Source organism: Toxotes jaculatrix, chromosome 20 (genome assembly GCF_017976425.1).
Source record: "Toxotes jaculatrix isolate fToxJac2 chromosome 20, fToxJac2.pri, whole genome shotgun sequence".
NCBI lineage: Eukaryota > Metazoa > Chordata > Actinopteri > Toxotidae > Toxotes > Toxotes jaculatrix.
The window spans coordinates 8,988,089-9,007,880 of record NC_054413.1 but is presented as its reverse complement, the minus strand read 5'-3'; the positions used below and the strand labels follow the sequence as shown (position 1 = coordinate 9,007,880).

At 43.0% G+C, this 19,792-nt stretch overlaps 1 protein-coding gene across 4 annotated transcripts; it reads left to right on the top strand.

The window, feature by feature from the left end:
• Positions 1-819: 819 nt before the first annotated feature.
• pde7a (phosphodiesterase 7A) lies at positions 820-19,226 on the top strand. Of its 4 annotated transcripts, none has more exons than XM_041065933.1 (13): positions 820-1,866; positions 11,942-12,002; positions 13,653-13,685; positions 14,930-15,016; positions 15,690-15,853; positions 15,969-16,032; positions 16,800-16,996; positions 17,136-17,267; positions 17,360-17,451; positions 17,645-17,789; positions 17,872-17,968; positions 18,123-18,203; positions 18,303-19,226. In XM_041065933.1, exons 1-13 carry the CDS (start codon positions 1,729-1,731, stop codon positions 18,572-18,574), a joined length of 1,563 nt encoding a protein of 520 aa, XP_040921867.1. In that variant the 5' UTR covers positions 820-1,728; the 3' UTR covers positions 18,575-19,226. The 4 variants fall into 4 exon arrangements, with proteins under 4 accessions (XP_040921867.1, XP_040921866.1, XP_040921869.1 ...); XM_041065932.1 differs by having other exon boundaries at positions 14,927-15,016; XM_041065935.1 differs by lacking the exon at positions 13,653-13,685.
• The last annotated feature ends 566 nt before the right edge of the window (positions 19,227-19,792 follow it).

Below are 19,792 nucleotides of genomic sequence, written 5' to 3'. Positions count from 1 at the left end.
TGATTGTGAGGAACTACATTCAGACCCATGGAAATGGGGAGGGAGGGGATTATGCCTCCATTGGCACTGGGCCTGACTGTTGCCATGGCACTTCTATTGTCCTGCAGCACATGGGTATGGCACAGAAACCTCCAGTGAAAATGTTCATGTTCTGGTGCCTTAATGCTTTTGTGTTTTGTGTTTTTTTTGGAAGACAATGTGTTTTTCTTGGAGAATTATTTGATTCACTCGGCTGCAGTTTAAGGTTAGATTCACCCTATCTTGCAAAAAAAAAAATCAATAGGCCAGTATCTCAGAAGCATTTTGGTGCAGACAGATTAAACCCAAACAGTGCATGATGACAATAGGACGAGTAATTCAGAGTCTACTTTACAGTACAGTCTGCATGTGTTTTGAGTCACCACATGAAGTCATATGGAGTAAATTGCCTCAGCCTAAGAGAGCTGCAACATTTTGCTGTATTTCCTAGGCTGTATTGCAAACTCCCGGTGAGTCTCAGCTCCCAAGTAGTATGAGTCATGAGAGGAAGGTAATCACAGGCAATGATGTGCACCGCTGCAGGGCAAGCCCCGTTGTGGAGGAATACCCTTGAGAAAGTCCACGCCGTCTGCAAACGACTGCTCATATAGGTCTTGGGATCGCCTCTGGCCGCATGGCTAATCCTAAAAGTCGTTTTATAGCTTCTAAGCGACGTTGTCCAATCAGCGTTTAGGTTACAATCGGTGCCTTCACGCCGTTGGTCGAGTTCAGACAAGGGCGTTTTTTTTTTTTTTTTTGCTCGCTCCAACAGCACCATCTCTGGCAGGTGGTGTGTGCGCTTTAAAACCATACAGTAGGCTAATGTTTAGGGCGATAGATAGGTAGTTGTAGGGAAATAAACACACTTTAGGTTGTAAATTTGTCGTTGTTCGGTTGATAGTTTTGCGTTTCGTGCCATTACGTGTCCTTTAAATCCACCGGATTCGCAGTGAATGAGATGAACGTCGGGGTTCCCCTCTCTGAGCCAGACACTTTCTGCTTTACGGTCAGCGGTGAATTAGACAACTGCTACTTCATCATGCAGCTTCTGAAAAGAGACGGAAAAGCCCTACATGTTGATTATATTTCGCTAACGGTGTACGTCTGAATGAGAGAAAACCTCCCGGCCGCGGCTGACAAGGTCTCACATCCTGGAGCTGCCTCACTTCATCCGCCGGTGTTGCATACAATATGATATGTTGATGACATTTTTTGGAAGTGGTCGTGCCTTTTGTTTTCATTTCGGGATATGTGATATGCGGATCTGTAAACGCCACGAAACGCAAATGAGCGGACGTTTTTTTGTGCTTTGAAAATGAGGAAGCGTTTTCATAAAGACCCAGAAAATGACAAGAAGGTCTCGTCGTCCGTGGGCCCGGATTTGAGTAAAATGAGAAGGAAAGGAGCGAATGCAACAACAGCATGAAATTTTTCCCACAGAATGACACCAAAGGAGGCGAAACGGTGGAGGTAGAGAAGACGCAGCATCAATGAAGGCGATCTGGACAAGTTTTGAGTCGCTCATAATGAACAGAAATACTTTGCAGCTCGATAGCAGATCGTTTCCACAATATTGAAAGATTTCTTTCGGCTTGGGGAGATTTTCTAATTCACCAGTCATCTATTTTCGCATTGCATTTGTTATCTTTTTCATTATATCTTTGATTTTTTTTGAAATATTTTTGATCCGGATCCAGCCCCGACTATTCAATGGAAGTATGTTATCAGCTGCCGGTTTTGCCTCTAGACAGGCCGGTTCCCAAGCATGTCCTCAGCCGGAGGGGAGCCATTAGTTTCAGCTCCAGCTCATCTCTCTTCGGGGCTCCTGATCCAAGACAGCTGTCACAGGTAAAGAAATTAAAAATGCTTTAACTTATCTTCATTTTTGTATCATTTAGCCACCGTGGGTTTGGCTCTGGGAATAGCACAGGCCTTGAAACCGGCACCCCCACCCCCACCCCTTTTTTTTTTTTTTTTTTTTTAAACAAATATATGAATAATCCACAGGAATCTTGCAGGTGGTTGCTGGATGTCTAGGCCCGAACACATACAGTGAACACTCACTTGCACAGATGCACGCAACATTTTCTTATCTCTGGGACCTAAAACACACACCACCAAACCATCTTCTGAAACCAATTTGCATTTGTGCATGTTGCGTACAGATAAAGGCCCTCTTGGGTTACACTTTAGCCAGCACTGACAGCATGATGCCTAAAGTATACCAGTTTACTCCTGGGACTTGCTACATTTGTCAGAAGGAACGTGCCTCACTGATATTTATATTAACATCCCTTGACACATTGAAACATAATAATTGAGTCATACTTGAACTTCCTGCTTTCTCAGAGTCTTGAACTCTGGTAAGCCTGCCTCAATATTTCTGCTCCGTGGTGACAGAAGAGGTAGGCCACAAAAGCGGTCTTCATGTTGTGGGGTCACGTTTTGCTTGACTCCCATGTACACAGGAAAAACTGGAATAACAGTACAATGCATCCTCAATGCATTAGCCAAGCACTGAGTCACTGTTGTGTTTGAGCATGTGTCTCAGAAGATAAACCATCCATTAGGCTGTTGTCCAGTACACTTGCTTAACTAACTGTAACACACGTGCCTGCAACCTCAGAGAAAAGTTGCACATCAAGTCATGAGTCAATGAACTCTTTTGTCACTGTGGTTTTTAAAATGAAAAATCATCCTTACTATTGCTTCAGTAGTTTTGCACAAAGGCAATACAATGTATTCTCATCTCTTTGGGTCACGTCCCACTAGCTCTCATGAACAAAAGCTTCCAGAGCATTGCATTGCGTCTCCCAACACATGAACTAAGCAGCAAGTCACTGTGTTTGACTGTGTGAGTGACCTCTTCAATGGGCTGTCCATTAGAGCTTTGTGGAGGACCCTGCTCCACATAGCCACCCATGTGTGTCCGCTTTGAACTTACCACACCATCACAGGCAGCTTCGTCAAAGACTAATGCACAGCCTTCCATAGCATAGTTTGGCTATCAAAGGCTCTCAGTGTTGCTCATCCTCAGTGGTCTTTTATTCACTGGGTTGTTAATTTTTAAAGAGATGTCATGAAATGTTGGATAAAGTGGCTGGACAGGACCTTTTTGTGACCATCAGTTCAGCTGTTTCTCCATCTATTTGTTCCATACTTGCACTTATGATCTCGTCACTCCATCATCACTCTGTAACTTAGTTAGGAAGACATATAAAATTAATCCAAGGCCCTGGAGCTCTCCTGAACCTTGGTGGTTCTTGGCCCTTGCATCTGAGACTGCAGTCCAAAGGAGGGATCCCTGGCTGGCCCTTATGCCAAAATGGAGAAAATCTTGGCATAAATTCTATGTTGCTCATCCTCTGCATACAAACACAAGTGCAAGGCTATTGTGTCTCTTGTTCAGGTTCACCAGTTGATTTCTCAAGTGGGCCAGAGTTCATTTTCAATCGGCAGGTGTGCGATGTGCTGTTATTGTGCTCCTTTGTGTGAAAAAAAGGGTCATTTCCAACAAGCAGTGCACTTTGTTGTGTTAAGTGAGTTTCCTGTGAAACAATAATGATCTGCATGTCCTTTTTGTGGAGACATCATTAAATCGGACAAGGTTTACAAACACATCTATGCTTTGTGCAAAAATAAGACAGCGACAGCGAGGGGCTCAGTAATTCAACATAAATACCTTCTGACATAGTCATTTGTCCTTTTTTCCTCCTGAACATTGGCAGAACTAGGTGAACATGCATGCAAACATACAGCAGTGTCAGTCAGCCTTTGTCACAGAGCAATTACACTTCTACAAATATTGTGTTTCGGGCCCTATTTATGACCATAAGGGTGCATTTGTCCTTGGTGGCGGCTGTGTTTTTGTGTGTGGTTCCACAGGCCTGTTGTTTGTGGAAGCAGGGCTGGACTACCATTGCAGAAAGAGGCAGTTAGGCATGTGCCTGGGCTCTGTGGGCAGTGGTTTGGCTTGTTGCCAGACTCACAGATGGCCGGAGTCTCAGTCTCTTTTCTTTCTCTGGCTATCTTGTTCTGCTCACTCACAAGCTCCCCTCTTTCTTTCTCTTTCTCCTCTACCCCCCTCCCCTTCCCTCGCAGATGAAGACATTTCCTCTTGTAAACAGAGGGCGAAAGAGTAGGGTTGAGGACACGACAGAGTCTCAGAAGAATATGTCACTCTGTGGCCATGGAATGCTTATGATTGGGTGTGAATATGCTGTTGAAGAGGCGTTGAAAAAAGCAACGGCATTAAATAAATGGGCTCATTTATCTATTACAATGCCTCTATTGTTTTTATTACAATGCATGTTGGCTGCTCATTGATTAATTCCTCAAAGTGAGGTGGAAGATGATTTGAATTTTGCTTGTATATAGTGATGCATGCTGGAAACCCTCTGGCTTCTCTGGAGTGAAGGGTAAACAGCACTGAGATGAGATTGGTGCAGAATTAAAGGACTAGGAATATGAGACAAGGAGTAGAACATAGCAAAGGTTTGTGTGGTAAACTATAAATCACACATGTATTTGTGGATAAAGGTTACTTGGCATTACTGCACACAACTCAGCCACTGCACATGGCAAATTTCTAATGCCATGTGGGTGGCTGTCATGATTTGGTACTCGTAACACACTCACACTCACGTTCTGATGAAGCTGTGTAATTGACAACTATTTTCAGAGAAGAAAATCCAACAGAGATACAAGAATCAATGAACAGATGCACGATATTGATGCGGTCTCAGTAGTCACATGGCTTTTGGTGATAATGGGAGGAAGGCGGCTCAGACTGGAAACACTGATCTGCTGTCATCTAAGTCCATCACATTACAGCCAGAGATACCATCAAGAGTACGTTAGCCACTGACCCTAGATCGACTCCTTCTCATTTTAGGAACAGGAGATGATGATAGGCCTGTACATAAGGGTTTGAGATAGCACCGCTTGTTTCATCTTCACTGTAGATGTTTCTGTGCTGAGCTTGATAAGAAATACACTACAGTGCTTCTTTCTGAGGGAGTTACTTTGTTGATTTTAACTGAACCGATAAGGTTTTTTTTTTTTTCTGCGCAGTGCCATCGGATTGACGTCGTTTCAGGATGTGGTAAGAATGCTGAAGGAGCCGTTCAGACTCTGAGCCTAGTGTTTCACAACCTTTCACAAAAACTTTAACCCTTGCACAGCCAAAAGTCGTGTTTTCTCAGAAATTTGCACGAACGAGCTGGAAAGCATGGTACTGTTTGTTACTAAGTGAGGATGTGTCACATTTAGTAAATATACTGGAGCCAAACCGTACACCTTGTCTTCATTTAAACATGCACGTTCTCTCTGCTTCTCTGCCTGTCTGTCTCTCTCTGTAAGGGGCCCCTCTCATCACATGACCACTCTGTTTTTGTGCTGCAGTGTCGGGTGCAATCGGCCGTGAGAATGTGGTTCCACACATCAACACAGTAACGGACACAATGTCAGGGCCCAACTGCTCTGGCTGAATATTAATCATATTTACTGTTGTCCTATAGACATATGAGATGAGCCTATACTGGAGGGGAGAATCTACTTACCATTGTTACTAGTTTTAAACCCCCAAATGATTGTACACAGATGCACTGGTTAGAGACCGGGGGTTTGTTTGGTCTCCTCAGAAGGTTAAGATTTCCAAGAAGGGGGGCATTAAGCTGGCCCAGAGAAGCAATTAGAGCCTGGGGATGATGTTTGAAATGAATGAAATTCCTGCGCAGGGTAGACAGCTTCTGAGAATATGGAGCAAGTCTCTCCCTTCCCCCACCCCCTACCTCTACTTGTTTCATAGAGCACCCGCTAAAAGCACATTTATACAAGGCCCCTTAAAGCTCTCTGTGTAAAGAAGGCTTAAATCATTTCATGACACTTTACCTGGCAGTAAAAAAATAAAAAAAAATAAAAAAACATTGGCTGCAGAAATATTACTGCTCGGCAAGCATGCTGCTTCGGTCTTTGGCGACAACCCTCCGCTGTCATTCACAAATTAAGGCATCGGGCCAATTCACCCCAGGCCTCTCCTCAAACCAGCAGCCCTCTCTCAAACACTCACTGCAGCTGGAGTGTGTCAGAGTGGACAGTGTTCTCATAAAACACTCTTACAACAGGTAGACTCCATCTAGGGCTTTTGTGTATGCAGCGGTTGGTGCACAAACGCGCGCACATACTCACTCACTCCAAACCTGTCCACATTTATGGCCTAGCACTCAGATACTGGAATGTGCCGTCCCACACAGCACAGCGCTGCAAGAGGTCATAACTCAGAAGGAAGCTTTCAGTTTATGAAACCGTGCTGAGTCCTGCTGCTTTTATCTCGGGAATTAAATGTGTGTGTGTTGTGCGTGTGTGCACTGTTTTGTCTCTGATATGTCAGTTTATAAGAATACTGCTGGCTTCCTCATTTGCTTGGCCCCAGTTGACTTACTGACTATGCAATAGGCCTGTCTTCAGCTAAAACCCAATCTTAAAGCCAAATGGCATAATAAAGGAAGGTTTTATGTCTGTGTTTGAAACAAGGAAGTGTGAGAATGCTGCACCGTGCACTGGACCATTGAATACCATACAAAGGACGCAAGACTACAATATCAGCTCAATCACAATGCTGTGATGACGAGTGCATGTTTGAAAAAGGCACTGAGCTGTTTTGAATTTGACTTCTTGCAGCTCAGCCAGAGCCTTTTGATTTCAAACACGCAGACACGCTGCATTAGTCTGTTTGTTCTGAGCAAACATTCATGGGAACAAAAAGCAGATATTCAGCTCACCTTTACTGACAGAATTTCACCAGATTCCAGTGAGGTCACTTGAATTCACATTTCTGAACCTTTGTGATGTTATCATCTATTTAACTGTAGGAGTCTGAAAATGACAAACATTGAAGCCCTGGGGTTACTCACACTGTCAAAAGTTTAGACATCACGTGACCTCCTGACCTCAGAAAGCTGAGTGTCATGACCCCAGGGAGCAAGACTAAGCTGAAATAAGAAACTGAACCATATGTAAACACACTTGTGTGGAATTGCAGGGAGCACACTAAACAGACTCCAAACAAAACTGGATTTGGCCTGATCTCAAACTGCTGCAAGCAAACAGCAATAGACCGCAAGTAAAGGCACCCAAAGTAGATGACATGTTTCCATATGTTCCACAAAAATAAGAGTAGAGTTTAAGTTAAAATTAATAAAGCTTCATGGAAGTAAACAGAAGTCTGCAACCAATTTTGTACATTGTTAACCAGTTAAAAGTATTTACAATGCCTTTGCAATACATTTCGACAAGTTTGCCTGAATCAATTTTGGTACTTCTTACGGCTGTAAATCCAATATTTTTTCCTGAAAAATATCCCAGCAGTAATTAGCAATTAACTGTGTACCTCAGAGCTACATATGTGATTTGATGTGACTTTTTATATATGTATACATGTATATTCCTCTGTGAAATAATAATGCATGGGGCAAGCAGAGGTTTTTTTTTTACAAAGGACGCATTGTATTTCTGGATGTCATAAAGTTATCCTTATTTTCCTGCTTATTTTCCCTTTACACCGCAGTTTTGCATGAGCCCGAACTGAAAAAAGTCCATAGGACAATAGACTGCTAGAAATTTTAATCCCAGCCCTGCATTGTTTGATGCCAGAGGCTGTGGGTCAAATGCAAAGTGGCAGCCAGGAAGGCTCAGCAGTGAAACCAAAGCACAAGTCCCTAAAGCCGTACGTTCTCTATTGGCCACTAGATGCTTTGTGCCAAGAACTTAATCCCAACAGTTCCTGTCTTGAAGTAAAAAAGTTTTTCCTACAAAATTTACTTTCTCAGTTTCAGTTCTTGTCTATGTATGCCCTGGTGGGCAATCTGAGGAGGTATTTAAGGCTAGTTTGAGTGCGCTTGCTTGATTAACAGATGTCTCACATTATTTTTTGTGCAGCTCCATCCAGACATCCTAAAGTTAGGATGCTTTCTTGTTTATGATTCTTATAATTGAAATATATGTAAGCACAGATCCAAGCTTCAAATATCTCACGAGAAACCAGTTGATGATGTCTTTGGGGTTTATCTGTTCTTTTCTTCAATCAGTCTATGATCAGCTGGCAGATGTCCATTAAGCTGGATACCTTTGCTGTGACACACCTGTAAGAAACCTTGATCAGAACTTGTGATATGGGCATTGTACCACCCATGTTTCTAGTTGGAGAATTGAGATTCACTTCCTCTGTGTCTGTTGTCTGTCTATGTGTATCCAGTACATTTTCTTAACTGTCTTTACCCACAGAGCAGAAACAATCAGTGTTTTCTGTGACCGAGTCAAAACCTCCTGTAGCTGCTTCACAGTCAAACCTTTCCAGTAGCTAACTGCCCCGTGGAAGGGTTTTAGTGTTGAGATCTCTCTAGTTTCTTTCATGAAATAGACATAATGAGCAAGTCAGCTTACTGTGACATCAACTTAGCCTGCCTATATTTTGTCTGTCTCTGGTCAGCCTTACTAAAAATGCTGTAAACATCCTCCTCTGAGGATGAAATAAAATGCACACACAACATACTATTTCTAAAAAAATCCAAAACAGTCTTGTGACTTTCATAATGAAACAAAATTGAATCTACCTACTTCTGATGTCAAATGATGCTAATATACAAAAAGCAGTGTGAAAAACTTTAGACAGACATTTTAAAAAGGAGATTTTGGGCTACAGTCTTAATATTTCAAGTGACTGAAATTTCTGATAAGCATATGCAAAGAACAGCAGTCAGCTTTAATAAATGAATTGTGCATCTGTGACATTAAGTCCGTTGAGATCCTGCATCTCTGTCTCCCTTATTTCCCATCACCCTCAGCTGTGAAGCATAAATACCAAAAACACACAGCTGAGAAAAGGACTGAAAATGTTGGACCATGACAGGACCACGGGTGTGTGGTTTTGTGTATGTGTTCTCACTGCAAGGCATGGCAGGGGTGTGTGTTGTGAGCTGGCCATTTCAAGGGTAAAATGTGACTTTCTCCTCCGTTCACAGTGGGAATGTGACATTGACAGAGTGTTTTCTCTGCCGCCTCCTTCTTACAGCTCACAAGGGAGCACATGCACTTAAGTGCCAACCAGTGGCTGCCCCAGTAAGAGAGAGAGTGTGTGTGTGTGTGTTTGCTTCAACCTCTGGCCTAAAGGTTTGTTTGGGCAAGTGTTGGCAGGGGTGGTCACTCTTCCATTCCCAGCCCTAGAGTCAGTGTTAATACAGTTCCCACACATGTTTCAGGCGATACCACCCCCCCTTACACACCTGCACACATACACACAAAATCTGACACACACTGCCCGTGCATACATACACACAATCTATAATGCTCACACTAACCACTGGTGCTGTGTGTAAACACAGAGGCCTGTTGACACTAAAATACAGCTTTGCAGATTACCCACCCTGAGTCAAGCTGTTTGCTAGCCGGTAAAATATTAGCTTTGGATTGGCGGGTGTCATGAGCTTAGAGGACAGACAGTGTCAGGTGTGTATGTGTGTGTGAAGGAGATTCATTGTAATCCTAAGCATATGAAGTAATGAGTATACAAGCACGCACATTTGTGTTTGCTTGTGTTTGTGGTGTGACTGGTTGACGGTTGTCATTAAGTAGTTCCAGAATACAGATAGTTGTTTCTATATTTTCATCATTTTTTCATCAGTTTATTTTTAGTTTATAGAAATAACTTTCCAACCTTTCAAAATGTGTGGAGTTATGACTTTTTGGCTTTCTTTGTAGAGTGGATAGGGTTCACCTGCAGACTGGTTGGTGCTGGAGGGCCAGAGTTAACTAAGAGCTATCTGTCCATTCGGCCCCTTTGTTATTCAGTCAGCCAGCAAGTCAGCAACTTGGCTGTCACTGGGCCAAACACCAGTCCGTTTCTTAAACAATCTTTACTACTATACAGCCAGTCCATCAGTCTGGCAGCTTGTCAGTCAGTGAGCCAGCTGACCAGTCATGCAAGCTCCCTGTGGAATGGGTAACCCTAGACCAGGGTAGCCCCAGAAGGGAGAGTGGAGAGCCGGCCTGGAGGGAGGCCAGGATATGTGGAGTGCATAGAGAGGTGAGCCAACACCTCAGTGTAACCCACAGCAGCTGTCTGTCGACATAGCAAATATGCAGAAACCGCTGTTGTACTTGCTACAACTACCACTGTGCTAGTGACTCTTGCTGCTGCAGCTGCCTCTTGGTGAGGGATACTGTTGGCACTAAGTGGTTTTGCAGACTCAAGTGCAGATGAAACAGGCAACTTACAAACTTCATTTGCTGGAAGTTATAGTGTTATTAGAATGGAAGTCCTGATCTTAAAGCAGCAGTTCATTTTAGTTTAAATATTATGCAGTGCTCAGGGGGGAATGATATAAACAGTAAAAATGCTGCACCAGTAGGAATTTTTGCCACAAAGTTTGCATCAACCTGGACATCCCTGCCCTCCCTGGCCTTGAACAACCATGATCACAAACCATCATGTAGGTAATGTATTTTTATAGCACAAGAATGGCACTGAGAATAGATGACCTCATATTGAAAGGGAATCATGGCTATTTTGGCCTGTCCTGATCCTTGGAGGACCTTTTTTTTATGGTTTTCTTGTAAAGTAGGTTTGTAAAAACTCAGTCTTGACACCTGATTCACGTTGGTTCAAACACGTTTTATGTAGAGCATGGTAGGAGATGACTAAATCTCAAACACAATATTGGGATCTACAAAGTATTTTAATAGGTTTATAAAGATAAACAGTTCCACGAGGTGACGAATACTCTTAAATAATCACTCTGCAGTTTTTTATGAGCAGCGTTTATCACTAAGAAACAGTTAAACATAGTTGCACAACACTGGAAACCACAAAGTTACTCACCTCTCCAGTTCACTCTCCAAGATTGACATGGCATGCTTACAATGATTTGGCTTCACTTTCAGCCAGTTTCTTATCTATTTGTGTTTCCTCAGCACATATAGTTAAAGAGAAAATCAAAATCAAATGTCCACATCTAGATTACGATCAGCTTTGAATGAGTAAACTGTTTGCAGATGGTCACTAAACTTGGTGGACAAGTCAACACTCCTTTTAGCTACTTTTTAGACAAAGTCTGCTTGTGATTGTCTACCACAAGTTTTGAGTTTAGGCTGTCACATTTTCAGATCTTGTAAGGGAGGAAATTTAGACTTGATGATGTTTATAATTAAAACATTTTTATAAGAATTTATCAAATACTCTGCTGTTGAGGAATGGGGAGTTGTAAGGCCGCAGCTGTCATGGCTGTCAGTTCCACTAAAGTCAATTCAAATATGAATTCAAATTTATTCAAATTATCTTCACCTGCTGACGTCAAATTAGGGAAGTAATATTGTCAACATATACTCTTTAATCGTTCTGAATATTCCCCTGTATTTTGAGGCGGACTTTTAAAGGGAAGTAAAAATGTCACTGAAAACTTTGTTGATGGCAGATCTGTGTAGAAGGGACCCAAGATAATCTCTGAATATGGGAAATGCTGTGTGTGTGTGTGCGTGTGCGTGTGTGTGTGTGTGTGTGTCCACATAACGCGTGTGTTTCTCACATGACTGATAGCAGCAGTGTAAGTGCCATATCAGGCTGATGATATGGAGCTGGAACATGTTTATCAGGGTAAGAGTTTATGTACACACACACACACACAGAAGATTAGAACCAACAGCAGCACCACATTACAGCACCTTCCATTTATCAAGCTCTTTAAATACATTAAAAATTGCCCGTACTTTGTGTTATTGAGGTGTGTGTTTGGGTGAAATGAGGTTGTGATAATTTAGGGCATAACGGCCACCGGTGGGACGAGTTACGTTGGTGTGGTAATATAATTGCAACATTATATTGGTATAAACCTCGAAAAGTTGTTGATGATGTTCCTTTGTGTTTGTTCAGAGACGAGGGGCCATCTCCTACGACAGCTCCGACCAGACGGCACTGTACATTCGTATGCTAGGTAAGTGTTTCCCCACTCTCACTGCACACGCACATGCATGCATATTCACTAGACACACACGTACACACACGTTCCACACATCAAAAGGTTTATCTCCTCCATGATCATGTCCATTTCTAATACACGATGGCTTAAAAGGTAGTGAGATGGGAAATGGATGAATCAGAAATGGAGAGGGGGATGTAGAGATTATGAAGCGATGGGGACGCACTAGAGTGCACGTCCAGAGTCCACTCAGTCCCTGGCCTTTTGGTAATCTCTCAATCACAATAGGCTTAGGTTGTGTGCATCTGTAGTGTTGAATGTCTTTGAAGTTTGATCAGATTTGTTAAGAGCACTGGATTTCATTTGAACCCTAAACAGACTAAAGGTTCACTGGCAGAGTGGTTTTTTTTTTTCATGTTTATGTACATGTGTCTGTGTGTACATACTGCATGTGTGTGTGTCCATTTGCCCAGGGCTGCCCAGGGCTGCCCTGAGCGACCCAAAGCAGGATAAGCAGTTTAGAAAATGGATGGGAGGATGGAGGGCTTAGAGCCAGATGCATCTAGGAAGCAGCCAGATCATCCTTGGCTTCCTAATCAATAAGGTTATTGGGGATAATGGTGCGATTAGAGCCCGGGTGTGTACCCCTGACATCAGTCTACCACACACAGATGTGCCTTCACATGCAACTTTTACCACCCTAATTCATAGATCTGATGCTGTTGGCTGGGAGAGAGCTGGGAGAGAGCAGCAACAAAGAAAGGAAGTAGAATTGCTTGCTGTGCTATCCTGTCAGTGTCGTTCATAGATTTCAGATTGCTGCTGTGAAGTGTAGTGAGTAGGCAGGGAGCATTAAAGAGTAGGGGCAGTTTAGGGCTTACTGAATGTCTTTGTTGAAATTCTGCGTACTGTGGCTTTCACATAATGTTGCTATACTTTGCTCCTCTCCAGCTTGATAGTGCCCTTGAGTTGACTGCTGCCACGTGTGTCTAGTCACAGTAACAGCGATTTATTGAGCTGACTGAAGGAGCTTTAGCTTTTTAATCATTTTACTTGGCTAAGTATGAAGGCAGTCTCATACGTCACCAGCATAAAGCATCTGTCTCTGTAGATTTTATATTAAATTGAGTGTGAGGAGAGGCACGCTAATGCAGACTGGTGTTTGTGCGGGCCAGGGTTCAGTCCACCAAGTTAATGCCGATGTGCTTTCAAATAGCAGGACTCAGAGCTTTCACCACATCAGTTATAATGACATGACCTACATCCACCCCAGAGCGCCAGCACTAATGCACCGCAGGGGAAACATGGACCCTGTGACTCTTAAAACACACTAATCACACAAGCGCACACACACGTGCTGAACCCTAGCACATGCATCTGCAGATGTGACAGATGTATGTACATGTGGGCATATAAACACAGACACACTCACACACAGACACACACACACACACACACACACACACACACACACACTCACTGCCTAGGAGTGCATGAATTGTAGAGTTTTTTGGTCATAATTTAGTTTTGCACGTGAAATGCCACTGACATGGATTCACACATTCTCCACATTCATACCAACAACTTTACAAACAGCTTATCAAAAATACTGTTGAGCATCATTATGCCTTGAATTGTAATTCTTAGTTTTTGGTATTTTGATAGGAGCTTGTGTAGTATTCAAACAGCTGTTTGCAAGTAAGTAACATGCTGGTTGGGGGAACACACCTGTGTGACTGCTTTGAATTTAATTCTAATGCACACCTGACACAATCAGAAGTGCCAAGCTGGCAACATACCATTGCACTGTTTAGCACCTTGATCAGTAAACTGCCATATAGCGTCTTGCCATACATAGAGTGTTGCCTGGAATGACACACTAGCATTTTACTGCATCAGTGTCATAGCACCATCTTGTCACCTCACTATGCTCTCACTGCTCCTGACTGCAGTCTACATGTAGGCTGGCCACCGTCTGGCCTGTCCCTGTTCCTCTGCCTGACTAATAAAAACAGTCATAGATGGACTATAGATCACTCTCAGTGGCTCTGAATACTAATAGTAGAGCAGACTGTCCTGACATGGCATTGCATGCTCAGCTGTTTGACTGACTTGTCTGTCCATTGAATTTTCTCTTCTGGGACGTGGGATTGTGTGTTTGTGTGTGACTGTGCCCGCATATGAACAGTATACACCAGACGTGGGTCGAATAGTATTTACAAAATCACATCTTTTGCTTGTTTTAGTTTGCTTGGAGTACCTAAATGTTGGCTTTTACCACACTGAGTCAATAGAAATTTATTTCCTAATTCTTTTGAAAAGCTGAAATCTGGATGATCAGGTATACATTGCTGCTGAATTCCAACAAAATAACCAATTTTTTGTCTTCAAAATGACAAGTCACTCAAATTTTGTAAGTAAATACCTTTTTATAGTATATAAATACTTTTTTATTGTACTTATTAAAACAAAAATAGGTTTAGAAAGTGCTTCACAGAAAATGTTTATCACAAAAATAGCTGGCAAGATAGTAAACACAAAAGCTGTTTATAAAACAGAAATAACAGAAATTGGCGTTCAGGTAAAATGAGGAGTTGTAAATTAGTCAGTTGTAAACTCTCATCTATCCTAGAATATTGCAGGAAAACCAGAATCAGTCTCAGCTTTTTTAGAAACATCTATGAAAGATTCAGTCTGTGATATAAATAAATATTGTCTGGCTAAGGCCAGTGCTTAAAAGGGGCTATGGTTTCAGCTGTAAGTTAAAATAATGTTCTGTTTATTGTCCTGTGGTAAAGCCCATCCTTGTGGCACTTAAGCAAGATGAATTCCAGTATGTAATGCAAAACAATTGTAAATACTACTTGACCTAGCACATTCAGACACTTTTCTTTTCAAGCAGCATGAATCTTGAGGAAATAAGTGCTGATTTCTTCTAGGAGATGTGAGAGTGAGAAGTCAGGTTGGATTTGAACCGGAACGAAGAAGCTCCCACCCGTACCTGTGCATCGACTTCCGAACTCTTCACAGTGAGTATGAATCGCTGTCATTTACCTTGACTTTCCAGCTATTATCAAACTCCAAAACACAGTTTGCGCCTATCCAGCAATACGTACGCTGTACGCTGCTTTTATACAGTGTTTCACATGATGATAAGGACCAAGGTGTGTTGTAATGTAAACCTTGTGAGGCTTTTTATCGCAGCTTTGTGAATAGGCGTATGATAAACTAACCGCCTTCGAACTCACTGAAACCTTTTTCTAAAACATCAAACAGTTACAAAGAAGTAGTGTGTGTGCATGTGTGTGCACGTGTGTGTGTGTGTGTGTTGACATTTTAACCCAAAAGTAATCCTACCTCATGCTGACGTGTTTCCGGATTGCAGCCACGGTTTATTCAGACACAGTGCTTTTGTGTGTGAATGTGAGTGTGTTTGTGTGTGTGTGAGAGAGAGTGAGAGAGAGAGACCACTGACAAAGCATGTCTGCTGTGTGATCCCAGACGAAAGGCTTATGAGTGGGCGGCTGTGTCAGCAGTGACTGTTTGTATATCGCTGTGTTGGTGTCAGATCCCCACCGAGTTTGCACGACCCAAATGATTCTCTGAGTCTAATGAGCATAAATGTCCTAAAATTTGTTGCCTGCTTCACATGTTACATCTTTTGCAAAATATTTCTGCGTGTGTGTGTGTCTGTGCGCGCAGCACGGCTGGGCTGCGGGTCCACGTCGGCCAGCTCTGCTCCTGAAAGGAGGGTCCACCGACTGCTCAGCTTCCAGAGGTACCTGCACTCATCCCGCCTGCTGCGAGGAGTCCCCCAGCAGATCCCCCTCCACATCCTCGATGAAGACTACACTGGACAGGCCAGAGTATGACACCCACCTTTATATAATGATACCTTAGTGAGACTTACCAAAATACACGATTTGCTTTGTTGAGATCTCACATCACAAATTCTATGCATCTCTTTTCCCTCTCTTGTAGTGCATGCTGGAAAAAGTCGGGAACTGGAATTTTGACATTTTCCTCTTCGATAGGTTGACAAACGGTAGGTAAAACATGATCTGAAACACTGTTCAGAAGTTGTTTTAAAAGGCTTGATAACAGAAGTAATGGGGGGGATTGAGCATCAGCTCAGCTTTAGAATCAGTGTTACCAATGGTGCCATCTGTTGGATGGCCAACACAGAGGATTCACTGTATGAAAATGAACACAGTTACTGAATCACTACATTTTACTTCGTAAAAACAGAAACACCTTAGGTCTTATTGAAGAGGACGCAATACTTGTTATATATCTTTTCCAATGAGCTGCAGTGCAGTTTGACAAACAATTCAGCAACAGGAACTAAAGGTTTTGGCTACAAGCCACAAAGAGCAACAACAACGTCTTTACACTTTCTTCATTTCAAACCACGTGGTAACATTCATATAGGGAGAATATTGAAAGTAATACGCATTTCTGCACCGTCAGCAGCCTGAAGAGATCAGAATGTGCTCCAGCCACAGGATATGTTCTGCCATGTACCTGTCTTGACATGTTGACTGTGAACCTCAATAACAAGAGAAAAGGACCACAGTGCTTAGTGCTTTAGAAAGAGAAATGATGACAAATCACAAGCAAGTAATTATTTAAACTGAGAAGAAGGTGAAGTGGAGGCACCAATAAAATACATTAAAAACAGAAAATAACTCCTGGAATGCACTGAGCATAACAGATTGGTGATATTTCAGTTTAACAGTTTCTAATGATCTAATTATTTTATACGAAAGAGACGGTGTCACATGAAAAGCATCTGTCCTCTGTCCTCTTCAGGAAACGGCCTGATCACCCTGACCTTCCACCTGCTGAACCAGTATGGCCTGGTGGAGCTCTTCCAGCTGGACATGGTCAAACTCTGGCGGTTCCTGGTCATGGTCCAGGAGGACTACCACAGCGACAACCCCTACCACAACGCTGTGCACGCTGCAGATGTCACACAGGCCATGTACTGCTACCTGCGAGAACCCATGGTGAGACATGCACACAGGACATTTTTGTTGACTTGAGAAACTGTCGTTAACTCAGTTGCTTGTTTAGCCATGACAAGGGAGTGTTTGTATTTTAATGATCGGTCATCATAATCTTTGTGCTATTGTTTTGTGAGTGCAGCTTGCCAAGTCTTTGACCTCTTATGACATTCTGCTGGGACTGGTAGCAGCCGCCACGCATGACCTGGACCACCCCGGGGTCAACCAGCCTTTCCTCATCAAGACTGACCACTATCTAGCTACACTCTATAGGGTAGGCTCATAACAGTCACTGTATGGCCTGTCAGAACTTACTCATGAATGTATGCATGTGCTTATGAATACAAACTCCTTTTCAACTGACAGAATACCTCAGTTCTGGAAAACCACCACTGGAAGTCAGCAGTGGGCCTGCTCAGAGAGACTGGGCTGTTCTCCCATCTGCCTGCCGAGGACCGGTCAGTCTGACACTGAACTGTTGCTAAGTACCCCAAAGAGAACTTTGCTACACGCTGTGCTAGATAGTTATTTCAGAGATTGAAGTAATTTAAAAGTACTTTGCTTAGTTGTATTGAGAAAATGCCAACAGATGCGACAGCCTGTGCTATAAAAAAAAAAAAATTGTTAAATATATACTTTCTGACACCTCAGCCTGAACATGGAGAGGGAGTTGGGCTCCTTAATCCTGGCCACTGACATCAGCAGACAGAATGAGTACTTGTCCAGGTTTCGCATGCACCTGGACCAGGAGAACCTGTGCTTGAGCAACGCCAGCCACCGACACTTCATCCTGCAGGTCAGTTACCTTCCCTGCGATACAGGCTTGACTCTTGCGTCTTGCGGGGCTCTTATTTAGTCTTTATTCCCACCCTGTGCAGATGGCTCTGAAGTGTGCGGACATCTGTAACCCCTGCAGACCCTGGGAGCTGAGCAAACAGTGGAGTGAGAAGGTGACGGAGGAGTTCTTCCAACAAGGTTATCTTCATTTCTGCTGCTTTCTTATGTTGATTCTCTTTCTCTTATTGTTATTCATTTTGTACTTTTTACTGTTATTATTGTGTTTATTCTAGTAGAACACACGTATGTTGTATCATAGTTCATATATTAACTGCATGTATTACTCCTGTAGGAGACATTGAGAAGAAGCACAAACTTGAAGTCAGCCCACTTTGTGACAGAGAGACGAACACAGTTGGCAACATTCAAATAGGTAAGAAGCTGAGTTGTGTATTTGTTGTACTCAATCATTAACATGTTGTGTTTGGTATTTAGCCTTAATCTGCATCTGCCGCCTCCTCTCCGGCTTCAGGCTTCATGACGTATGTGGCGGAGCCGCTGTTTGCAGAGTGGGCTCGTTTCTCCGACACACGTCTGTCTCAGACCATGCTGGGCCACATGGGGCTGAACAAGGCCAGCTGGGGCGGCCTACAGCAGGAACAAACCTCTGTCTCCGAGGAGGCGGAACCCAGCACAGCCGGCACCGACACAGAAGACGTTGCCGCCCGAAGAGAAGGCAACACAGCTACAGCAGCAGGAGGAACCAGCTCCAAAGAAATACCTCAGGGAAACAGAGAATCCTGACACTCCTTGTGTGCCCTTTCACCTCAACCTCCTGACCCCTGACCCCGGCTTCAAGGCCTCACCACACACTGGGGGCCGGGTGGGGCATCTAACGGCCTGCAGCCGTACTGCCCCACCTGATCCTAACACCTTGTTTATGTTTTGTTGCTTTTGCCTCCCATCTTGATAAACCACTGATTTTATTTAATTTATTTAATTTTTAATTCCTCTTTTTTGGCATAGAGCAATACATAGATACCTCATTTGGCTACTGCTGTATTTTCTGTTATTTGCTTTGTTTTATTTATTTGTCCACTGTAGTTTTGGCATTACTGACTGAACACACCACTTTTTTTTTTTTTTTTTTTGTTGTTGTCGGTGAACCTTAAGGGGAAAGCAGTATAAGAACTGAAGAAGACATTTTTTCTGGTATTTTTGAAGTGCCATTTGAAAACAAAGATTTGAAGAATGATCTGAACTGAACTGACTGAGACAACTGGAGTATTCAGACATGAGACCCTCCTAAGACTTTAGAGTAATGCCGTGTTGCATTTGTGTTGAAGATTCTTCCTTATGTAAAAACAAAACAAACAAAAAAAAAATGTGACAAGCCCAGTCCTTTTGCTGCCTCTACGAAGACTGTTTACGCATCTCCTTGTTTGTTGTTTTCTTTCCCTTGAACTGAAGTGAATCATGTCGGCTCCACGGTTTGCCTTCGAAGCACAGATGTGAAGAACCACTCGTTTGAACTGTCATCCCACTGTTGAAGCCATGAGCAGAATCTTATTCAAACACACCAGATGCCATAAGTAACTCCACCTGTGCTGAAATGTGTTCTTGCACTCCCAAATAATGATGGTTTTGGATGTGCAGCTTCGTCTCCATGACATCTCCAAGACATCCTGCGAAGGTATTATAGAAATTAGCCCTTTTCTGATGTTGTTTCCGAATCTTCCAGTGCTGGTTGAACTTGGGGTAGCTTCCCTCCCAGACTGGAGATCAGTTACTCACCGCATATGTATCTCACCTGGAACTCCACTCAACGCAACTCGACTCGCTCAGGGTTTTGCCAGTCTCTTATTAGGAGGGAGGGGGGGGAGGAGGTGACTGCGGGCGATGCAAGGTTTCTTTTTTTTTTTTTTTTTTTTTCCTGGCTAGTATCTACTGAAGGAGACTCTTCCTCTCCGCAGAATGTCTCTCACAGCCACATGCAACCTAAAGGACTGCTCGATTGATGCC

Bases quoted from the DNA above. Each gene is read 5' to 3' on its own strand.
- pde7a (XM_041065932.1), top strand. From the start codon at position 1,729: ATGGAAGTATGTTATCAGCTGCCGGTTTTGCCTCTAGACAGGCCGGTT. The intron at 12,003-13,652 runs GTAAGTGTTTCC...GTATTTTGATAG, and splicing joins ACTGTACATTCGTATGCTAG to GAGCTTGTGTAGTATTCAAA. The intron at 16,997-17,135 runs GTGAGACATGCA...TTGTGAGTGCAG, and splicing joins GCTACCTGCGAGAACCCATG to CTTGCCAAGTCTTTGACCTC.